At 41.0% G+C, this 21,850-nt stretch overlaps 1 protein-coding gene across 1 annotated transcript in view; it reads right to left on the bottom strand.

The window, feature by feature from the left end:
• Positions 1-334: 334 nt before the first annotated feature.
• Positions 335-21,850, bottom strand: part of LOC107112714 (S1 RNA-binding domain-containing protein 1-like) — a 39,659-nt gene continuing 18,143 nt past the window's right edge. Inside the window, exons 6-11 of the mRNA XM_015413898.1 lie at positions 20,287-20,404; positions 18,589-18,727; positions 16,067-16,163; positions 14,746-14,881; positions 1,818-1,921; positions 335-377 (exon numbers count right to left, since the gene is read on the bottom strand). Coding sequence (XP_015269384.1) covers positions 335-377; positions 1,818-1,921; positions 14,746-14,881; positions 16,067-16,163; positions 18,589-18,727; positions 20,287-20,404 — 637 coding nt within the window. The remainder of the gene's footprint in view (positions 378-1,817; positions 1,922-14,745; positions 14,882-16,066; positions 16,164-18,588; positions 18,728-20,286; positions 20,405-21,850) is intronic.

Raw genomic sequence — 21,850 nt, 5'->3', positions numbered from 1 at the left:
GATGTGATTTGTATTAGGAAAACTGTAGGAGGAAGCAGCACTGGAGACCACAATGCCACAGCCCCAAATTGACTCTAATATTGATCTGCCTTATATAACAGCTGTAAGGATTACTGACAGAGTTTGTTATATAGATAGTACTTTGTAAAATATTAAAATGTAACAATACATAATTGGAATCAGTGTACAGAGCAAACAACACATCTGGTTCACAAAGTAAAAATAAATTAAGATAATGGTTATAGTTATTTTATATTCTAAAACAGAGAAGTCAAGAGATCTTTGGATACTTAAACCCAGTGACTGGATCTGTGAATGGGCAAGACAGATCTTTCTACAAGGCAAAAAGGGCGCGTTTTTTCAGAAAAATGTGAAATCTAAAAAAACAAACAAACACTGGACCGCTTAAAAAAACAGAAAATAATTAAAGAAGCGCCTGTAGCTTTAAAAAATGGATTCCCCCAGTGGGTGTTGCTAGGCAACCATAGTATTCCAAGCTTCATTCTGTCAATAAAACACAGGTGGAAGGGGCCAGGCCTGACAGGGGTTGCCAGCTCCAGGTTGGAAAATTCCTAGAGATTTTGTGGTGGAGTCTGAGGACAGCAGGGTTTGGGAAGAGGTGAGGCCTCAGCAGGGTATAATGCCATAGAGTCCACCCTCCAAAACAGCCATTTTCTCCAGGGAGACAAATATCTGCTGTCTAGAGTTCAGTTGTTAATTCTGGGGGGTTTCCTGGTCCACCCTGGAGGTTGGCAACCCTAGGCTTGGTAGCACACTGTGTGACTTGATATCACCTGACTTGCATGACTCAGCTAAGTCTGGCTGCTTGCTACTGTTCAACAGTAGCCACCGTATGAAAGCCAGTGTGGTACAGCAGTTAGAGTTTCAGAGCAGGCTCTGTGAGACCCAGGTTCAGATCTCCATCTTGCTCTGGAAGCTGACTGGGTGATTTTGGACCAGTCACATACTTTCAGGCTAACCTACCTCACAAGACTGTGGTGCAGATAAAAAAGAGAGGATAAAGTAAGCTGCTTTGGTACCCACTGCGGAGAAAGACTGTAGTTTTCCTAGATAGAGGCTGTGGAGGAGGGGGGCAAAGACAGATGAACAAATAAAGGGTGGCTGTTCGGTGGGAAGGAGATAGGGTTGCCAACTCCAGATTGGGAAATTTCAGGACATTTGAGGGGTGGAGCCTGGAGAGGATGGGGTTTGAGGAGGAAGGGACATCAGACAGATATAATGCCAGATTCCACCCTACAAACCAGCCATTTCCTTCTCAAGAACTACCATTGTCAACCATCAGGTGAGGTCTGGAGATCAGGGATGGGCATAAACCTAAAAAAGGTGATTTGGTTCAATTTAGGGTTTGGAGCAGCCCCAAACTGAATCCCAAACTGAACCAAGCCAAACATGCCCCACCTGAACCAAACCAATCCAGGAAGTTTAGTTACCCATTTATCCCAGTTGTGGCTCACTGCAACTGAGAGAAAGAAGGCAGGGATCACCCTGGAAAGGACTTCCCTTTCTCCTGGCATGGCTCGCCGTGGCTGGGAGAAAGGGGGCAGAGATCACCCTGGAAGGGACTCCCTTCCACCTTTCTCCCAGCCAAGGTATGCCCTGGCCAGGAGAAAGGGGGGTGGGATTGCCTGGGAAGGTGCTTCTTATCTCCGTCTCTCCTAGCCACACAGCCAGGAGACAGGGAGATGGAATTGTCTTGGAAGGTGCTTCTCATCTCCCCCTCTCCTGGCCATGCAGATTTTGCTCATGGAAAAAAAATATTTCAAATACATGCATGCGTATATGTCCCCTATACTGACCTTTCGTTTACACACCATCTGCAGAATTCATTCTTAACTCCATCAGGGATGTTGATCTTCACGGTCAGGATTTTCAGATTCTCCCCTCTGTTAATAGCTAGAATCTGGATACAAATATCAAAGGTAACACACATATCAAAGGTAACAAGCAAAGCACCCAGAAAATCAAAAGTTAAGCCAGTCGACATCTTCAAAGTCATACCAGTTCTACCTTTTGTTGGTTGTAAAGGTATATATTAGTGCATAGTATAATTTGATGGGAGCACAGAAAATAATGGCAGTAGCAGTATGTTTGGCCAAACACAACTCTTGTTTTTCCTCTCCCTCTGAGTTTTGGCTTATTTTTTTTTTAATATAGAACGCCCAGTATTTAATTTTGGCATCTTACATATTTTAGTATTTTGGATACATGTATCTATCACACAAAATATTGCAGAAGGAGCCAAAATGAGTTCTTTAGCTGAAATGAAAATTACTTTTTTCTACTTTTTTGGCTGGGCAATCCATTTTTGTTGTTCTTTATTTCGCTGTCTGTCCCCCCCAATTTTTTAAAATGTATACAAATATACACTGACACAGCCTAGAGAACTGAGGAACTGACTAAAATCCTGCTTTTGTCATTGTCTGATAATGCCGCACAAGAGACTGATGGTAATTCAAAACTAACAAACAGTTTTATTTCAATTTTGAGGGGAAATGGTCCGGTAGATAAAATTTAAGACTTAGAAGGTGAACAGGCAACAGGAATGAGGTCACTTTGTGCAAATATAAATAATAGTTTGTCACAATCAAGTAGCTGTTTTGTTAAACAGACAGATCTTTCAAACTGTAGAGAGAGATCTCTTGGCAGTCCCTGCTTAAATAAACAAGCTTCTTTGTCTCAAAAATGTGAAGGCAGGAACATTCACACATTCCAATTTTCCTTCTTAACCACTTGATAGGTATCCCTCCCCCTTTACTAAGAGCTTTTCCCTCAGGGAAGGGCTACTCGTCCCACCTCCCTAATTCAGGATCCTCCTTGATCCTCTCAGTCTGCTTATGTTTCCTTCACTGTTCTCACTGCCCTCTCAACCATCATTCTTTTTTTTAACTTACATTTTTTATTTTCTTTAACAAATATAACATCAACAATTATTTCAAGATGATATACAGCAACAATAATTATTTCAAAGTGAGATCTCAGTTCAATACACTACCAATTAAACTTTTCTTAACTTCTTACATATAAGCAGGGGTCTTGTTGTAGAAAAAGAGCTGCCGGAGCTCATTAGCATAACTCATTAGCATAACTTATTTGCATATGCCACGCCCCCTGACATCACCGGAAGTGACAGAAGGCCACACCCCCTGACATCACCAGAAGTGTGTCAGAAGGCCCGGCTACTTACCCTCCTGCTTCATCCTCATTCCCAAACGGAATGAGGATCGAAGCAGAGGGTGGGGTAAAGAAGGGGGCGGGGCTTCACCACATGACCGCCCCGCCCCCTAGAGGTTCTCTTCCAGAGCTCCGTACCTGAGAGCTCCCCCCCGACTAGAGCCCTGCATATAAGACACACTTAATAAGCTTTAACATTGAGAAGAGGCATTTGACAGATATTCAATAAAATACAATGTCTAGATACTTTTTTGGAGTAGACCATTTCTTGTTCGGTGAATTTGCAACATAGTCTAGGAACGGGAATTATTTTTCTAAAAATTTAGAAGATTTTTGGGAGGTGTTAAAAGTCAACATTTGGGTTGCCAATTTATCTGAGATAGCTAAATCCCATAGTTTCATAAACCATTGGCTCAGAGTCGGTGATTTTTTAGATTTCCAGTTTTGAGCTATTAGGGTCTTTGCAGCAATAAGAAAAATTAAGAGGAGGTCTGTTTTGTTTCTTGAGTGTTTAAAAGTTGGCCAATGATTCAATAGACTAGTTTCTGGACTAAAAGGGATTTTGATATTCAAAATTTGTTTGGAATATCTCACTACCATTTTCCAAAACGGCACTACTATAGGGCAGTCCCACCAGCAGTGCCGGAATGTCCCAAGGTTTCCACAACCCTTCCAACAGTATGGGTTCAGTGTCGGGATTATATGTTTTAAACGTATTGGTGTTAGATAACATCTGGTATGTAGTTTAAAATTCTGTAATCTAATGTTTAGTGCAGGAGTTGTGAATAGGTGGTTGGACCAGATGTTTTGCCAATGTTCTTTGTCATGTGTTATTTCAGTCTTTGTGCCAGGCATTCTGTATTGTTGCTAATTGTTCCCATGAATATATATTTAATAGGTAGTATATCATTGAGATTAGGCCTCTAGCAGATTGTTTATTTTTGTATATAAAAGATTCAAAATTAGTAGTAGGGTGAGTCAACATATGTGTGATGTCTGGGTTGGTAACAAGATGTCTAACTTGATAATATTGCATTCAAGGAATTTTTAAATCAAATTTTGATTCCAACTGTGCTTTAGTAAGAAGTTGTGATTTATTGAAAAGATCTCCTAACCTAAAAAGTCCCTTTTCTTTCCATTGGAGGAAGGTGGAGTTAGATAGGCCTGGAGGGAACCATTCTTGCCTTTAAAAGACCATTATTGGAGAGGTCAGTGGGACCAAGAGGTATTTAAATTTATCCCAAATATCTAGGGTCAGTTTCAAAAATGGATTGTGGGGTTCTAATTTTCTATGTCTAGAAAAGGACCAAATTGTTTCAGAGTCCCTGAACATAAATTATTTTGTTCAATATTAACCCAGTCTTTAGTTGTGTGTGATTGAGCAAAAAAGGCAATCATTTTTAGTTGTGATGCCAAATAATATTTCTCTAAGTCTGGGAGACCCAGTTCGCCTTTGTTTGTTGGTTTGATCAGAGTGTTAAAATTAATTCTTGATTTTTTATTTCACCAGATAAATTTCAAAAAATTACTACGCCATTGCTTGAAAGCTTCCCTAGGTATTTTGATGGGTAACTTTTGAAAAAGGAAAAGGAATTTTGGGAAATTAAAAGTTTTTATTAAATCAATTTTCTCTAATAGGGAAAATTTATTTTTCCTCCAGGTTTCAAGCTTATTTTTAATTTCTGCAATTAAAGGGGTAAAGTTGGGAGTCATAGAGGTCTAATAATTTCAAAGGTAAGTATATACCTAAATACTTCAAAGACTTTTGCATCCATTTGAATGGAAATTTAGTGGAATAGGTTGTTCCGTTCAGAGTTTAAATGGATAGGGTATATCTCAGATTTTGAATAGTTGATCTTAAAGCCAGAGGCCTTACTATACTTTTCAATTTGAGTTAATAATGGGGGGAGAGATATTTCAGGGTTAGTGATGTAAAATACTGCGTCGTCTGCGAATAGGCTGAGTGTATATATTTTGTCTTGTATTGCAAATCCTGATATTTGACTGTCGTTACATATTGCGTGTGCGAGCTAGAAAGAGAGCAAAAAAGATAGGGGACAAGGGGCAACCTTGTCAGGTTCCTCTTGTTACGGGCAAATGGTCTGACCTATAATTATTTGTTACTATTTGTGCTATTGGATTATCATATATAGCTAAAAAAGAGTTCATGAAGAAAGGACCAAAGTCCATGTGGCAAAGAATAGATTGAAGAAATGGGATTTCTACGCAGTCAAACGCTTTTTCAGCATCAAGTGCCAAAATTAGAAAGTTAATTTTATGAGAATGACCAAACCATCATTCTTAACTGCAACTCTGAACTGATGTTCTCAGCTGTAGAATTCCAACTGAATTCCCTGTCACTCAAGGTCCTCAGAGTGGGTTAAAGCATTAACCATTTACTGACCATTACAGAAGCCTTAGCTAATCAGTTTAATTTGTTAAAGTTGAACTTGTGAGGGTTTTCTTTCTATCCACATTGCTCTGTGCCCTGGAAATCTCATGAAGAACTAAAGACATTTTGGATTCAGACATTTCCCATGTGAGGCAGAATCTCTGTACAACAAGCGATTGTTAACTAGAAGACAGAACACAAGTACATTTGAATCCCTGTTCCACAAAAGCAGTGAGTAAGACTAAGCTAACAAAAGCTAGGAAATATCATTTAAAAAAAAAATTGGCTACACGATTCATCAGGGGATGTATGAAGCTGCCCATGTACCAAGTCAGAGCAGTAGACCACTCTACATCCAGAAGACACAGAGAAGCAGAACTTCAGATCCTATATTTCTTTACAATGCACATTTAATAGACATTCTGACAAGTTTGACCACCACGCTGGCACATTTAATAAAGTTTAATCACTGGAAAACAGGACAGATTGCCTCACTATGGCTTGGTGACTGGTAGATCCAGAGCTCTGCATACTCTTCCCCTCTCACCACCATTTGCAAAGCTGCTTCTAATCAGGATTGCAAACTGTGGCTTAATACTAACTATGGTTATAAAAACACTGGCACAGGCATGATACTAACCATATCTAGGTCTTTCTTTGCCATCAAATCACAGCTGACTTATGGCGACCCCATAGGGTTTTCAAGGCAACAAATGTTCAGAGGTGGTTTGCCATTGCCTGCCTCTGTGTCATGCCCTGGGCTGGCTTGATGGTCTCCCATCCAAATACTAACCAGGGCCCAGCCTGCTTAATTTCCAAGACCTGATGAGATCCGCCTAGCCTGAGCTAATAGCTCTTTTAACACAATAAAAAACAGTTAAAAATAAAGAATAAAATCAGTAAAAGTTTCCTAGTAATGCCGCTCCTCCTGCCATATGATTTCTTACTGATCTAACTCAAAAGGTCACTGGAAAAAGCAGAATTTCAAACCCATCCAGAAGGCCTCCACAGAAGCAGCCATACAGAACTCCTGAGGGAGTAAGTTTCAAAACTGGGGGGCGGGGAACACTGCATCTGTACTTGGCTTGAGTACACAGTCTCCTTTTCACAGTTAATGGATAATTGAAATTTCAATTACCACATGCAACAAATATGAACTCTGCATTTTAATTGCCAGAACAGAGAAAACAGACAATTATTATGTATGCTGCTACCCACATGTTCCTGAAACTTCACAAATTAATTTATTTTTCAAACACTAGACATGCAGAAACCATTAAAAAGCTGTTAAACGTTGACATTCTAGTGTCGCTGCACATGTTGATGTATGCTATAGGGCCCTCAGCACTGTCACAAGCAAGTTTTCCACGTCAATCATGAACTTTAATTCAATCACTAGCTAACTCAGACATGTCACATATGTTAAACACAATGGTCTAAAAATGACCCGAGGACATTGCACCAATTTATATTCCTCAGCTTTCCTGTGCCTCTTGACATACCAGGCCTGACATATCATTGAACAACAAAGAGAATAATAAAAATTACAAGTGAAATATTATAGCACCAGGTACCTGGAACGCCAAAGCAAATGTTTCCATGTAGGAATTAAAGAGGACATACATTTATTAATCAAGCCAATGCTTTCATGTTTCTTTCATTTTGACGAGAGAGGCAAAAGCTAAATCTGAAGGGAGAGCCAAAATTACACTGCAGGCTTCATCAGGCATAGTTTACACAACTCACAGGGCTTCCATTAAAAGTGTCCTATTTTAAAGTCCCTACCTTGTTGAAGAATTAATATTGGAGCATATTTCTATTATAAGTTACGATTAGCATAATTCAGATTTAGTATGGCAAACATTTAGAACTCTATAAATGTGGGAGTGAGAAAGACAGAAAACACCCCCCCCCACCCAAAAAAAAAAGACGGGGGGGGGGGGGGGGGCTGATCCAACATGTTTTCCTCCTCCAAATTATTCTATCACATGCAAGTGCAAACAGGGCTTCTTTCTGGGCCAAAATTTCTCCCTCCTTTGCCTATTGCTCCCACAGACACTGGAATTTCCAAGACCTGATGAGATCCGCCTAGCCTGAGCTAATAGCTCTTTTAACACAATAAAAAACAGTTAAAAATAAAGAATAAAATCAGTAAAAGTTTCCTAGTAATGCCGCTCCTCCTGCCATATGATTTCTTACTGATCTAACTCAAAAGGTCACTGGAAAAAGCAGAATTTCAAACCCATCCAGAAGGCCTCCACAGAAGCAGCCATACAGAACTCCTGAGGGAGTAAGTTTCAAAACTGGGGGGCGGGGAACACTGCATCTGTACTTGGCTTGAGTACACAGTCTCCTTTTCACAGTTAATGGATAATTGAAATTTCAATTACCATATGCAACAAATATGAACTCTGCATTTTAATTGCCAGAACAGAGAAAACAGACAATTATTATGTATGCTGCTACCCACATGTTCCTGAAACTTCACAAATTAATTTATTTTTCAAACACTAGACATGCAGAAACCATTAAAAAGCTGTTAAACGTTGACATTCTAGTGTCGCTGCACATGTTGATGTATGCTATAGGGCCCTCAGCACTGTCACAAGCAAGTTTTCCACGTCAATCATGAACTTTAATTCAATCACTAGCTAACTCAGACATGTCACATATGTTAAACACAATGGTCTAAAAATGACCCGAGGACATTGCACCAATTTATATTCCTCAGCTTTCCTGTGCCTCTTGACATACCAGGCCTGACATATCATTGAACAACAAAGAGAATAATAAAAATTACAAGTGAAATATTATAGCACCAGGTACCTGGAACGCCAAAGCAAATGTTTCCATGTAGGAATTAAAGAGGACACACATTTATTAATCAAGCCAATGCTTTCATGTTTCTTTCATTTTGACGAGAGAGGCAAAAGCTAAATCTGAAGGGAGAGCCAAAATTACACTGCAGGCTTCATCAGGCAGAGTTTACACAACTCACAGGGCTTCCATTAAAAGTGTCCTATTTTAAAGTCCCTACCTTGTTGAAGAATTAATATTGGAGCATATTTCTATTATAAATTGCGATTAGCATAATTCAGATTTAGTATGGCAAACATTTAGAACTCTATAAATGTGGGAGTGAGAAAGACACCATCCCACTAATCAAAAGAAGACGGGGGAGGGGGCCCCCTGATCCAACATGTTTTCCTCCTCCAGGCCAAATTATTCTATCACATTCAAGTGCAAACAGGGCTTCTTTTTGGGCCAAAATTTCTCCCTTTGCCTATTGCTCCCACAGACACTGGTTTTTAGTATTGCCATTTATTTACTTGACAACAGTGTATATGCCACTAGGTGGCACTAGGTGCACCACTTTATACTTATAAGGTGACAACAGTGTATGTGCCACTAGGTGGCACTAGGTGCACCACTAGGTGGCAAGCTAAACTATATGTGGCGCATATGCAAACACAACAAGGTCTTTTATTAATCCCTAATTAAGCAGCAAAAGACACTAACTGAAAAACAAAATGGAGACTGTGTGGATGATAAGAACTGAACTTCACTAATAACTATTAGTATTATTATTCTCATGTGGCATTGTGTGTAGTATAGCCAGGAGATCCTTTAGTGTTATGCACCACTGGGTGGCAAGCTAAACTTATTTTGGGGGCCAAGAGAGCTCTGAAAGAGCTGTGACTGACCCAAGGTCACCCGGCTGGCTTCATGTAGAGGAGTGTGGAATCGATACCCAGTTCTCAAGATTAGAGTCTGTCGCTCTTAACCACTATATCAAGCTGGCTCTCTCAACCTCACTCTGCCCATGACCCACTTGCAGGCAGGAAATGACCTCTATTGAGAGAAAAGTCCTTGGGCAGAAGGCTGGGGGTGATTTCCAGTATCAGAATCCTAGATGAAGAAAAGTGCTGGGAGTGGCTGGAAAGATAGAAGCCACAGGCCGTGAATAAAAATGCTGCTCTGTATTTCCAAGTTTCCCTTTTGTATATTTCCAAATTCTCACTCCCTGGCCATACATGATAGCAACATTTCTGGGTTCAAACCTAGGGACTTGCCAATTCAAAAAGGGGGTGAGTCAGACCACTGGTTCACTCAGCCCACTGTTCTCGCAGCAGCTCCTGAGAGATCACAGGCATGAGCCTTTCCTGAAGATGTTGAAGGCTGAACCTGGATGCTTTCCATGCAAAGGAAGTGCTCCAGCATAATGCTCAGTGCCCTCTACAACGCATTGGGGAAAAAATTTAGAGGCAGCTGTGGATGGGGCAGGTCCTTTTTTGTCATGTCTATGGCAGGTTTGCCTTAAGAGAAGCATAGGCCCTACCATGTCTCCGGTTGCCAGCTGTCTTACTGGCCCTGTTCCTGTGCCTTTACAAGGAGCATGACATAACAGAACTATCGCTGATGAAATGTCAACTCAGCACTTTTCTTATACAGAGCTAAAACAATGACAAATGAAACTTTTGCTACATTTCTGCTGTTAAAGACTGAAAAGCACCCCCCCCCCAAAAAAAGGCAAACTTAAGTGAGATGCAATGCAAAAAGCAGCCAAGAGCGTTCTCTCTCCCTTCATAGGCTTTATAGGCTTTATCACACAGAGGTTAAAGGAAAAGAAGACCTGTGTTCAGAGCTCCACTAGATGGCTTTAGGTGAAACAATCCTTCTAATGCTTCATAGGGCTATTCTGACAATAAAACGTAGAGAATTACAGATGCTGCCTTGAGCTCCATGGAAGAAAGGAGGGGCGAGATAGCCGCCCACAGATGGATGACAATAGCTACCTAGTCTGTATTGTAATCTGTTAAACACTTTGTAGTGGGTGTGGTGGTGACGAAACTTCCACAGGTGATTGGCTGAGCTGTCTTGACTTTAGAGAGAAGCACCAGGGCTGGCAGAAATGTCTCTGGGTCTCATTGGGCTAGCTTTTCTGACCTCAGCTGACAAATATTAAGCTCCATTGGCCGAACTGCTCTGATCCCATAAGGGCAGTTGAACAAACAGACAGGTCAAAGAAGGAAGGGACCAAGAAGACCCCAGGCTGGCTCTCTTCTGTGCCAGCTCGTTTACTGAAACCAGAGGGCCTAGTCTAGGTGTCCCACTTTCGAAGGCCACATAGCCGCCTACCAGAGAAAAGATTTCCTCAGCGCTGGCGCCCAGGCTATGCAAAGACATTCATCTGGCACCTACGCTTTCCTCAAGCCAAACTTTTTGGTGAAGGAGTTTTTAAAGTGAAATTCTCTCATATAACATTACTGCTTAATTTGAAATGTTTCTTAATGTGTTCTTTTTTTGCCAGTCACTTTTCTGAATTGCAGTGCAGAAAGGCAGAATAAAAATATAGTGAATAAATACAGCAAAGGAAAGAAGAGTTGGAAGAGGGAATGGGGCCAGACAAACTGAAAGTAAGCAAGAGTATCAGATGAAGAGGATTCAAAACTGGAAGACAAGATGGACGGGTGTGTGTGAATGGGAGGGAGAGATCTGGAGCTGCAGAAGAAAAGGATTACATATATTGATGTCAAATAACAAGACCAACTTGCTCACTGCTGGCCAATAGTTTATGCATTTTGAGTGTAAAGGTTAGTTTCAAGTCACAGTGCTTGTTCAGATAAGCACACAGCACAGGAAATCCATTTGAAAAGACTCCAGAGAGTTAAAATTCAAGGTTAGCTGTTCAAGGTGAAATCCTTGTCTTTTCATTGCTTAGCAGACTGCAAGACAAAGGAAAGCACAAATGGCCCACTGCAGACAGGAGAGTGTCCTCCGCCCTTAACCATAGTCCAGCACACTCCACAGGCTCTCATTCACTCCCACCCTCTCTCAGGCCTCCATCCTCTTTTCAGTGCTTGCCATGATGCAGTGTGGATTTGCTGAAGTTAATGCTAACATGGGTTATTCTCACAGTTTACAGTTTGCAAATATTAGGCTGGGTCCCACAAATGATTTCAGTACAGTTGTGGGGGCAATTTTTTTTCTGGTTTCCACACTCCTGCAACAGTCCTTCTATGCTGCCCCTGGTCCCCCAAGAGCATCATGGGAGGGGGGCATTTTGGACTGCAGCAAAAGGAGGGAGGCAGATAAGTCATGCTCCATGGATTCAATTCCTTCGGTTGGTAGAAATTTTTAGCAGGATCCAAGGTTTTGGTTTGAAAAAGGAAGCATGGTTCTGGTAAAACTTTGGGGCAGATAGATATTACACCATGGTTAACACCAAAAAGGGATGAGAATGAAAATTTGTGCAAGTGGCTGGGGGGTGGGGTAGAAATCCAATAAATAAATAAATATAATAAATAAATATACACCCCAACTCTTCATTATGGCTTAAAGACAGGGCACATTACATCTGTGCTAATAGTTTGGAGTTCAAAGGTGATCCATGGAATTCAGTAGGACTAATTTGGAAAAAGGTGCTTTCAGACTACAAAGCACTTTAAAAAACTTCCTTTTCTTTTTTTCTAAAAAACCACTCCTAAACATAGTAACATTTTTTTAAAAAAAACCAACACCAAAATACCTCCTATTTTTACTTTGATAATATGAATATTCAGCACATACTAAGTGTGCAATTTTAAAAAAAGAAACTACCACCATCCTTTCAGGTCACCTTTAACGACAATTATCAACCTTTTCTCACTGTGTCAGGCCAATTTCAACTGACAGGTTTAATGCCGAGTGGCTCAGAGCATTCTCTGATCATGTAGATATTCCCTGAGCCATTCAGCACAGCAGTGGTTGACACAAGAAACCTGACATCGGACAAGAAGTCTGAGGTTGGATTTAGAAAAACGTGAAACAGAATTGGGCAAACCAGGGCTCTAGGCACAGCTTGAAGTGAAAGATGCGGGCGGGGGGGAGCACAAGTAAGCATTACAGAACTCTCATTCTTCTCAGGAGGAAACTATGAAACGTTTCTTTCTTCCTCGGCCCCTGTTCTAGAATATTGAGGTACATGCCCTTGTATCAACCAAAAGGATACTCGCTGCTGCAAGTCTTTCCCTCAGGTTAATGACCTCAATCCTGCTGCCCAGTACACAATTTTCCCCTTGTGTACAAGGAAAATGGATATAGCTGGGCTTTTTGAAACACCAACCTAACTTTCCTTTTCCCTGTCACTCCTGAGCCTGGAGGACTACAAGACATGGACGCCTCATTTACCTCAAAACCATTCCTCACTAGGAAACACTAGCAGGCCTCCTCTTCCCCACCCTGCCATGGTAGAAGCAGGCATGACATCAAATGCAGAAATGCACAGATGTAATGGGTTGTATTGGGACTTGGGTTCAAATACACACAGTCATGGCAGCTCACCTAGCAGGCCAGGACCAGTTACAATCTCTTTGCTTAATCTACTGCACAGGACAGTTGGATAAACTGGCAACACTCTTGCCCATGCCACCAAGAGAAGGTGACAAATGCTGCGCTCTCTGTTCTTGAAGAAACAGAGTCTTGGCCAAGCTGAACAAGACATAAGGGGGTGGGGGGGAAACCCTATCCCTGCTACTAGATATTCTCTTCTAGGGATATCACATTCAGAGTATTAGATACAACTCCCAAACACAGGAGCAGGATTCTGAACAGCAATTGCAGATGCAGGAAAAAGAAAAACTAATGACTTCTTGTCCTAGATATTGAACAATTAAGCCTTTTGCAGACAGCATGGAAGGATGCATGACAGACAGTCTTGTACCAGGTGCAACAGCAAGCTGGTGTGTCAGAGCTTTGAATACAGATCAATGATGAGAAGCCACTTGGCACATCCAACACCACAGAAAATTGGTCATTCAATGGAACAAATCAGGAATGGCAATGCACAATAGAACACCATCTTTTGAAAAAGGAAGCCAGTAAAATAAATAAATAATAGAAGACTAATACCATATTTATTTGACTGTGCCTCTACTTTTTCCTTTAACAAAATACAAACACAACTGAGTTATGTCTCTCTGGCTTTAAATGCAACAGTGTGAAATAATCTAGCATCTGAGGTAATATAAAAAATAATTCAAAAATTCTACCCTCACATGAATTGCATACCCACTATTATTATTACGGATAAGTGTGCCAAGTACACGATATTACTTTAGGGCAAGGTGAAGTATCTATGGAAATAAAAAGGGTTGCCAACAGGCCTGGAGAAAAATGTCCATTTAATAGAGGTTAAGTGTATGGAAAAGGGCAGCTGAAGCTTTTCATGACATGAAAGTAAACAGGATCACCTGCTAAATAACATTCCATTACGCCTCTCTTCTAAGGACAAAACACATTTTTCCAGGCACTTGGCAACTCCAGAAACAACAGGGAAGGTTTCACGCATGCCTATGCTAGTTCCAGTGTAAACAAGTCAATTTCTGCTTGTGACGTCCTCCTTATTGGGGAGGAATAGTTTCACTTTAAAAGTTCTCTTTATTTTATTTAACGGGGTATATTCTGCTGCCACCAGGAAATTTTAAGGATTTCCAAACCTTTATGCTTTTACTTTTGCTCTTAATAGTTTGGTAGACCGAGTTTAAGGCTTACGAGGAACTATGTGGCCCTGGGAAGTATTTCATTCAGAGCTGGTATAAACTTGGATAAAAGAGGATTTATTGAAATAAATACTAAATAAGAGGGTGGTACAATGTAACTAGTAATGTGTAAATGATGAACAATTGCTTTGGTATCACACACAATCTTCTCCCTCACTGACAGGGATCTTTTCATGTAACTTTGTAACTCTTGTTTCTCAATGCCATATATGTTCACTGTTTCACTCCAGTTTGTTATGACACTCAGACTTTCCTTTAACTTTTCTTCACTTAAACTTTACTTTTACTTTTTCCTACACACTCAGCTTTCAGATCTCTTTCTCACTGAACAACCTCAGCTGTCCGCTTCTAACTGCTTCAACACAGAACTGCTTGTCTACATCAACTGTCAACTTGTAACCAAAACTCCTGACTGACTCACATACTCATCCATCCAGATTCACTTCCAAAACCCCTCCTCCTCTCTTTCAACCACCAATCATACCACATTTGCCTCTCTCAACCACTCTAGTCTATCTACCACAGCTATGCAACCACACTTTTAAAGATACACACACACACACAAGGAATCATTACACTGCTGTTTTAAAAATATCTTCTTATGCCATGTATAAAACATACCTGGTGATGTTGAACATTCCTTATATTGCAAGAAAAATTCTGATATAGATGAAATTTGTTGATGTCTTTTTCGTTGGCTTTTTTGGAGGTCACTTTTGACAAAGACGACTGAAGACAAACATATCGTTTTTGACATCTACATACATAAAAAACAGTGAACAGAAAGTATGTTTTCTCCAATATCCTAGGAATCACTGCATTATTAGCCTTCAACTAGAAGAAGTGTAAATGAACTGACTGTTTTAACAACTGCATGTTGTATTATAACAGCATCACAAAGACTTACAGAATTTAAAAGGCCTCCTTATACTACAGCAGCATCACAGGAAAAGACCAGATAGCCTACGCCTGGACTTGCTTCCCAGCTGTGTCCATTCCTGAATCCAAGCATGTTTCTAACCATGCTCTGTTGCGCCTTTCCTATTCAACATCTCACCATGACAGACTCCGGTTAATAAACCACCCACGTTTTTTAAGTTGATATCAAGGCACCATACAGAATTAATGCTTACTACAAACAAACTTACAACTTAAAACCTAGTACTTCCCTGACTCTTTTTGAGCATATAAATGCATGGGTAGCTCACAAAAGTATGGTCAATCCTCTGACCCTGAGATTTTGACCCCTCCAGGGCAACTAGTTGGCCACTGTGCAAGACAGGACACTGGATTAGATGGACCACTGGCCTGATCCAGCAGGCTCTTCATATGTTCTTATTCCTCATTCTAATTACTGCACACCCAACAGTCTTCTCATGCACATGGCTGCCATCATGCTGAGAGTCATAGCAGAGCCAGAATTGTGGACAAGGGGTGAGTTGCAGAACTCACCACGGGGATGCCATTTTCAATGGCAGCACCACAGGCACTGTAATGCAAACACAGTAAAAGGACACAGTGTATGTGTCAGCATATATGGAAAGAAAAAGGAAGTATGCTCTTCTAAGAAAAAAAAAAGTGGGCTGGTTTGCTTTGAGGGCATGGAGGGAATGTCTCTTCATGGTGGCCAAGAATGCAGAAGGTGAAAACCAGTAAAAGAAATATTCTTATATTTAAATCATAGCTGAACATTAAATCAAAGATCTGAAGGCAAATAAACTAATTGCACTACCCTTTGTTAAAAGAGCTGATTTGGGGAGCTCATCCATCCTGCTATGGGGTTTCTAAAATGTGACCTCAACAAACAGGTGAGCTGCACTAACAGTCTCCTTGCATCATTGCCGGGCAAAGCCCCCTTCAGTGTGCCCAGGAAAGAGAGACAAAAGTGTATCCATAAGAGCTGCAAAACAAGAACATCATGATCTGTAACAAAGACACTTACAAGGCTCTGATGAAATCCAGCGTATCTTTATCTTTAGCAACCATGTCAGCCAAGATGTGTTGAACTCCAGATTTTACTTCCTCAATAGTAGAGAGCCCTCAAAGAAAACAATTGACAACTGTGTTCATTTATTTGAGTTAAAATTTACAGCCCACCAACACAACCCCCATGGAACCCTCAGGGTAGCTGAAGTGTGGCTTACCAAAATTCAAGACGTTAAAAAGGTAATGGTTATCCAACAATAAATTCTTTATTACTGACAACTTTAGCCTAATGAGAAACATGATGGAGGGACAAAGCTAGCACCACAAGCTCCAGATCTCTGAACTCAGCAGAATGGGAAGTGGAGACAGAAGTGCTATCCTATTTATTCGACAATTTTTAATAGCAGGCCTAGCCAGACTTGATATGTTTATAAAGTTTGGACAAAGGACCTGGGAGACCCAGGTTTGAATCCCCACTCGTACCATGGAAACTCACTGGGTGACCTTGGGCCAGTCACACAGCCTAACCTACCTCACAGGGTTGTTGTGAGAATAAAATGGAGGCCAGAAGGATGTACACTGCTTTGGGTCCGCATTGGGGGAAAGGAGGGATAAAAATGTACTAAATTAATAAAAAATAAATATCCTGTTATTTCAGCCCCAACAGTTTGCAAAGAGGTGCCACTTAAATATAATGAATTTGCTAGACATTTGAACCACACTTCATAGGTACATGTTTAGATCTTGCTTCAACAAAATATCCAATTCCGTACCTTTAACAAACCTCTCTAAAATGAAATAGAACACTGTTCCAGGAAGAATCCTATAAGGATCAAGGCGTTTTATTGTCTAACATTGCCCCCTACAGATTCATCTATAATTACTGTAACAGATATAAAGTAAGATAACACAAAAATGTGATCTAACTCAGAATCAAGTGTGTTATTCAACTGGCAATTTTTATCTTCTTTTCAAAGTGCAATCAGCCTCTTGCTGCACCCACACATACACATGAAGCTGCCTTATGCTGAGTCAGCTTCTTTGTCTATCAAGGCCAGTGCTGCCTAGTCTGAGCGGCAATGACTCTCCAGGGTATCAGGTGGAGGTCTTTCTCATCACCTGCTGCCTGATCCTTTTACCTAGAGAGGCCAGGGATTGAACCTGGAGAATTTTTGCAAAGCAGGTGCTTTACAACTGAGGTACAGCCCCTTCAACAGCTACCCCACTCAGCCGCTCATATTATTAAACAAAACAGCCTCTACAGTTGAGGTAACGTCTTAACAGAAACTGTTCTCAACAAAACTCTCCATTTTAGAAGTCACTCATTAAGAGTAAAAAAATGTGTTCATAAACTGTGTGCCAACCTACTAAGCACAGAATGGAGGACCCAAACTATTCTTATGAATTATTGTTATCACACTTATTATACTACTAGGAATGTAACAAGTCATCCAAAACAGCTTTAAAACACCAGTCCATGCACAGAAACGTACACTGTGAAATTGTACAACTAAGCATTTTCTTTTCTAGAAAGTGTTAGGGCAGGTTTAGTTTCCATTTCCTGTACCCGCAAGTTAATTTGCAAAAACAACTAGTCAGTTGAAGAGTAAGCTTTTAATACTGATTTTTAAAAGGAATTTTCAAAGTAATTTGCTTCTGTCAAAGTCATTTCACTACATGAAGATGCATTTTAAGTAGCAGATGCTTCCACTGCAATAGATCTAAAAGAGCTTAGTTTTGGCTGGAAGTTCCCAGTTTTAATATAATAATAAATAGGTTTTATGTCTTGAGCAAGGTGAAAAGAGGAAGGCTGCCTCCAAGACAATTGTGTAACAATTACACAGATGTTAAGTAACAGAAGCATATATGAACTGGCCATTGATAGGTTGATGACATCCAGCTCCATTTTCCCTTTATACCTGAACCAGATGAATCAATAGATTTTCTGTACAGATGTCTAGAGGCAAATACATGCTGGATGAGGGTGGATAAAATGAATTCCAATCCACATGAGGTGATATTGGTCAGTAAGGTGTCTAAATGAGGGATTAAGGAGTCATGGTGTGGAACCATGGATCAATGGTTAAACATTTGCTTCATATACAAAACAAAACTCCCTCCTCAGGGATGCTGGTCCATCCCTTTCAATCACTGTCTTTTGCCAGTGGTTGAAGACATTTTTGTTTCATCTGGTATCCCCTCCTTCCTGCCCTATGTTTTAATTTTGGGGGGTCTGTGTTTTTATATATGCATTATACTCTTGGTTTTATAACGTTTTCTAATGTTCAGCTTTTAATAGTTAGTCCCCTTGGTGGCCCTGATTGAGCTGAAAGGTGGAATATAAATTCTGTAAATAAATAAAAATAAATGTATGCTACTCTAAGACCCTTGAAGGAAGAACAGTATACGCAGCCGATAAAGTATGCTACTGAACAAAGAACATGTATTATGGGTATTTGGCCTGAAGCCTAAATCCTGATGCAGTAAAACATTATCTGAAAAACCAATCCAGATGCAATTGTTATCCCTGGAGCTTACCTTCCACATTAGACTTGACATAAGAAAACAGGTTGAGTTCTCTAGGATTTCCAAGGAGTAAACTGGCTGCATGTTCTAATCCCAGCTGTCTGGCCCTCTGAGCCTTGGTGCCTTTACTTCCAGTTTTATACGGACCATACTAGGATAAATCACACACACACACAATATACACCAATAGAATGTATTAAAGTAAAAAATAGCAGAGAATGACAAATTGGCATGTATCCTACTGTTCCGCTGAGCAAAGCTTCCAGCACAAGGGGCCTTCCTTCCTCTCGTTTGTGGCTATTCCTCTCTCAAGCTGGAGGGAGGCTCCATAGCCTGAAGGAACTTCCTGCAGCTTATGACTGGATACATGGCAACGTTCTAGACTTTGTCACCTCCAATTTATTTTGCGTTACTTTACTTTTTCAGAAAGAGATAATATTTACACAGAGCATAAAAAGAACACCAGGTGATATTCTTTACACAGCACCAATATGTTAAAGGCACGCTAAAATACTTCATCTATGCCTGTACTGCTGCAGACAGGTGCGGGAGTCATGACCGTTGCTGAGTGGGGGAGGAAGGTGCCGGGCAGGTGGGTGCCTAGGAGAGTTGTCATCACTGTTGCCATGGGGGGAAGCTGCCAGGTGGGAGAGTTGTCGCCACTGCCATTGCTGGGGGACAGCAAGAGCTACTGACATCGTTGCTGTGAGAGTGAAGCTGCGAGCAGGCACTGCCATTGCTGTGTGGGAGGAAGTTGCAGGGCTGGGAGGACGAGATTTGGGTGAGCAAGCAGGGCTGCCCAGGGCAGGGTCGGTGGCCAATGAAGCTGCTGCCAGCCAGAAAAGAAGCCCAGCATGCAACCTGTCACCCAGGACCAGTGGCACGCACTCCCTCCCTCCCTCCCTCCCTCCCCAGCTATACTGTTCGTCCCCACCTCTGCCAGGGAAAAACTGGCAGGACCAGGAGGTGGCTACGGTGGTGGTTCTACTACTGTTTGCTGATGCTTCTTTTTGCTTCCTCAACACACACACATACACTCTCTGTCTCTCTCTCTCTCTGTCTCTCTCTGTCTCTGTCTCTCTCTGTCTCTGGCTGGGACTGGCAAAGTCTAGAAATATTTCCAGCTCCCCCCCCCCAACCTATGGCCACATTACCAAACACCTTTCTGATTTACCCTCTTTCTTCCCTAAGCCTGCCAGTGCAGGGGTGGGGGGGATATATCCTTTTGCTTTTCTGTAACAAGCAAACCAAAATTACCAAAGCCACTCCCACCTGCTCCTAGTAACTCTTCACATTTAAAAATAATTGGCTTCGGTCAGCACAGTGTTCACTTTTCACTTAGGAAGAAAGGCACTGGTAGAAGAGATGGGAGTTGGAAGGATATGTGTTAGAGTGGGAGGGGTGCAGGGGGGGCATTTCCCCATGAGCTTCTCAAGGGTCCCACTTGTTTTATGTATTGGTGCACCACCTCATAACCTTAAGGTGCTTTAGAAACTGAATAGAAAGCAAAGATATAATAATAAATCACAAACAATAAATAACAGAACAGCAAAGCCAACAGAACCAATATTTAAGAGGTCCTTCACAATGCCTAGGAACTTCATGACAAATATACAGGAATTCAGCAGACAAACAAATATAGACAGGAAAGTAGATGGTTGAAGAACACTAGAAGCACTTTGTAGATGTGCTTTAAGAAGAAATACTAACCACATGATCCAGTTCCTCCAAGGTTTTGCAGTTTAACAAAGCAGTTAAGAGATCTTCCGACAGCTTTCCTTCTTTCTTAAGTTTCTGTATTGAGCCATGGACCTTTTTGACAACAGTTCTAAAATAAAAGGGAATGGTGTCAGTTAAAATACCATCTATTCAGTTATAACACTTACAACTCCACTACTCCCAACTCTGTATGCAAAAACAGGCAGAGTTAGCAATGGTGGCACCTTGAAGATTAACAAAATAAACTACAGAATAAGCTTTTGTGAGGTTTATGCAAAGAGGGTAGTTAATAGAAATATGTATACAAAAACAGAAAAACAGAAGAAATCCCTGCAAGAGAATTATTACAAAGAAAGGTCAGAGGAAATTTCCAAGACAAAGGCAACGGATTCCAGACTAGATAAAAGCAAAGACATGCATAAAAGACTATGATTTTTTTGTAAAGCAACACACAGTGAGGGGGGAAAGCCTAACTTTAAATATATCTTGATGGGTCTGAATCGGCTAAGAAGGAACGAGATCTTGTGACTGGTGGTTATGCCACTGAAAATGTCAGCTTAGTGTGTGGCAACAGTGAAAAAGGCAAACCCCAGGGAAAGGGAATGAAAATAAGGTGGCCAATATTGGTTGCCCTTGTGTGACCTCATTTGGAATTCTATGTGCAGCTTTGGCTGCTGTATCTTGAAAAGGATACTGCAGAGCTGGGAAAAGTGCAGAAGAGGGTAAGCAGTATGATGAAGGGGCTGAATGCCTTTCCCATGAGGAAAGCTAAAGAATCTGGGACTAAAGACATCCATCAGTGGCTACAAAACACAGGGTCTAAAGGAACCCTCCACGCTCAGAAGCCATAAACCACTAAATACCAGTGTTGGGAGGCAACATCAGCCTTTCTGCCCTGTTAGTTGGCCTTCCATGACAATTGTTTGGTCACTGTGTGAAACAGGATGCTGGAACAGATGGACCACTGACCTGTTCCAGAAAGACTTTTGTGTTCTTATCAGTAGACTATTAAATTGGAGGTGTGTATGACTCCAAACTGTTAGTGAATTGCCAAAATAATAATAGCATACTTAGATCTGCTAGGAGGGAGAACTGCAGCAAGAAATGGCACTGAGTCAGATTGGTCACTGTGTGAAACAGGATGCTGGAACAGATGGACCACTGACCTGTTCCAGAAAGACTTTTGTGTTCTTATCAGTAGACTATTAAATTGGAGGTGTGTATGACTCCAAACTGTTAGTGAATTGCCAAAATAATAATAGCATACTTAGATCTGCTAGGAGGGAGAACTGCAGCAAGAAATGGCACTGAGTCAGAGAGGGTATACAGTCCAGTAAGATTCGCTTCTGGAAATGCTATGGGTTGAAATAGTGGGCCCAAAAGGAAACTTAACACTGGGAGTTCGTTATCGACCACCAGATCAAAAGATAGAGGAGGATTACAAAATGATGAATTAATTAAAGATAGCGGCTAGACAAAAAAACTGTGTCATAATAGGTGATTTAACTACCAACTACCACTGACTGGGTCAATATGTGTTCTAGTCGAGAAAAAG

Source organism: Gekko japonicus, unplaced genomic scaffold, assembly GCF_001447785.1.
Source record: "Gekko japonicus isolate JY-2015 unplaced genomic scaffold, Gekko_japonicus_V1.1 scaffold1567, whole genome shotgun sequence".
NCBI lineage: Eukaryota > Metazoa > Chordata > Lepidosauria > Squamata > Gekkonidae > Gekko > Gekko japonicus.
This window is presented reverse-complemented; position numbering and strand designations above follow the sequence as displayed.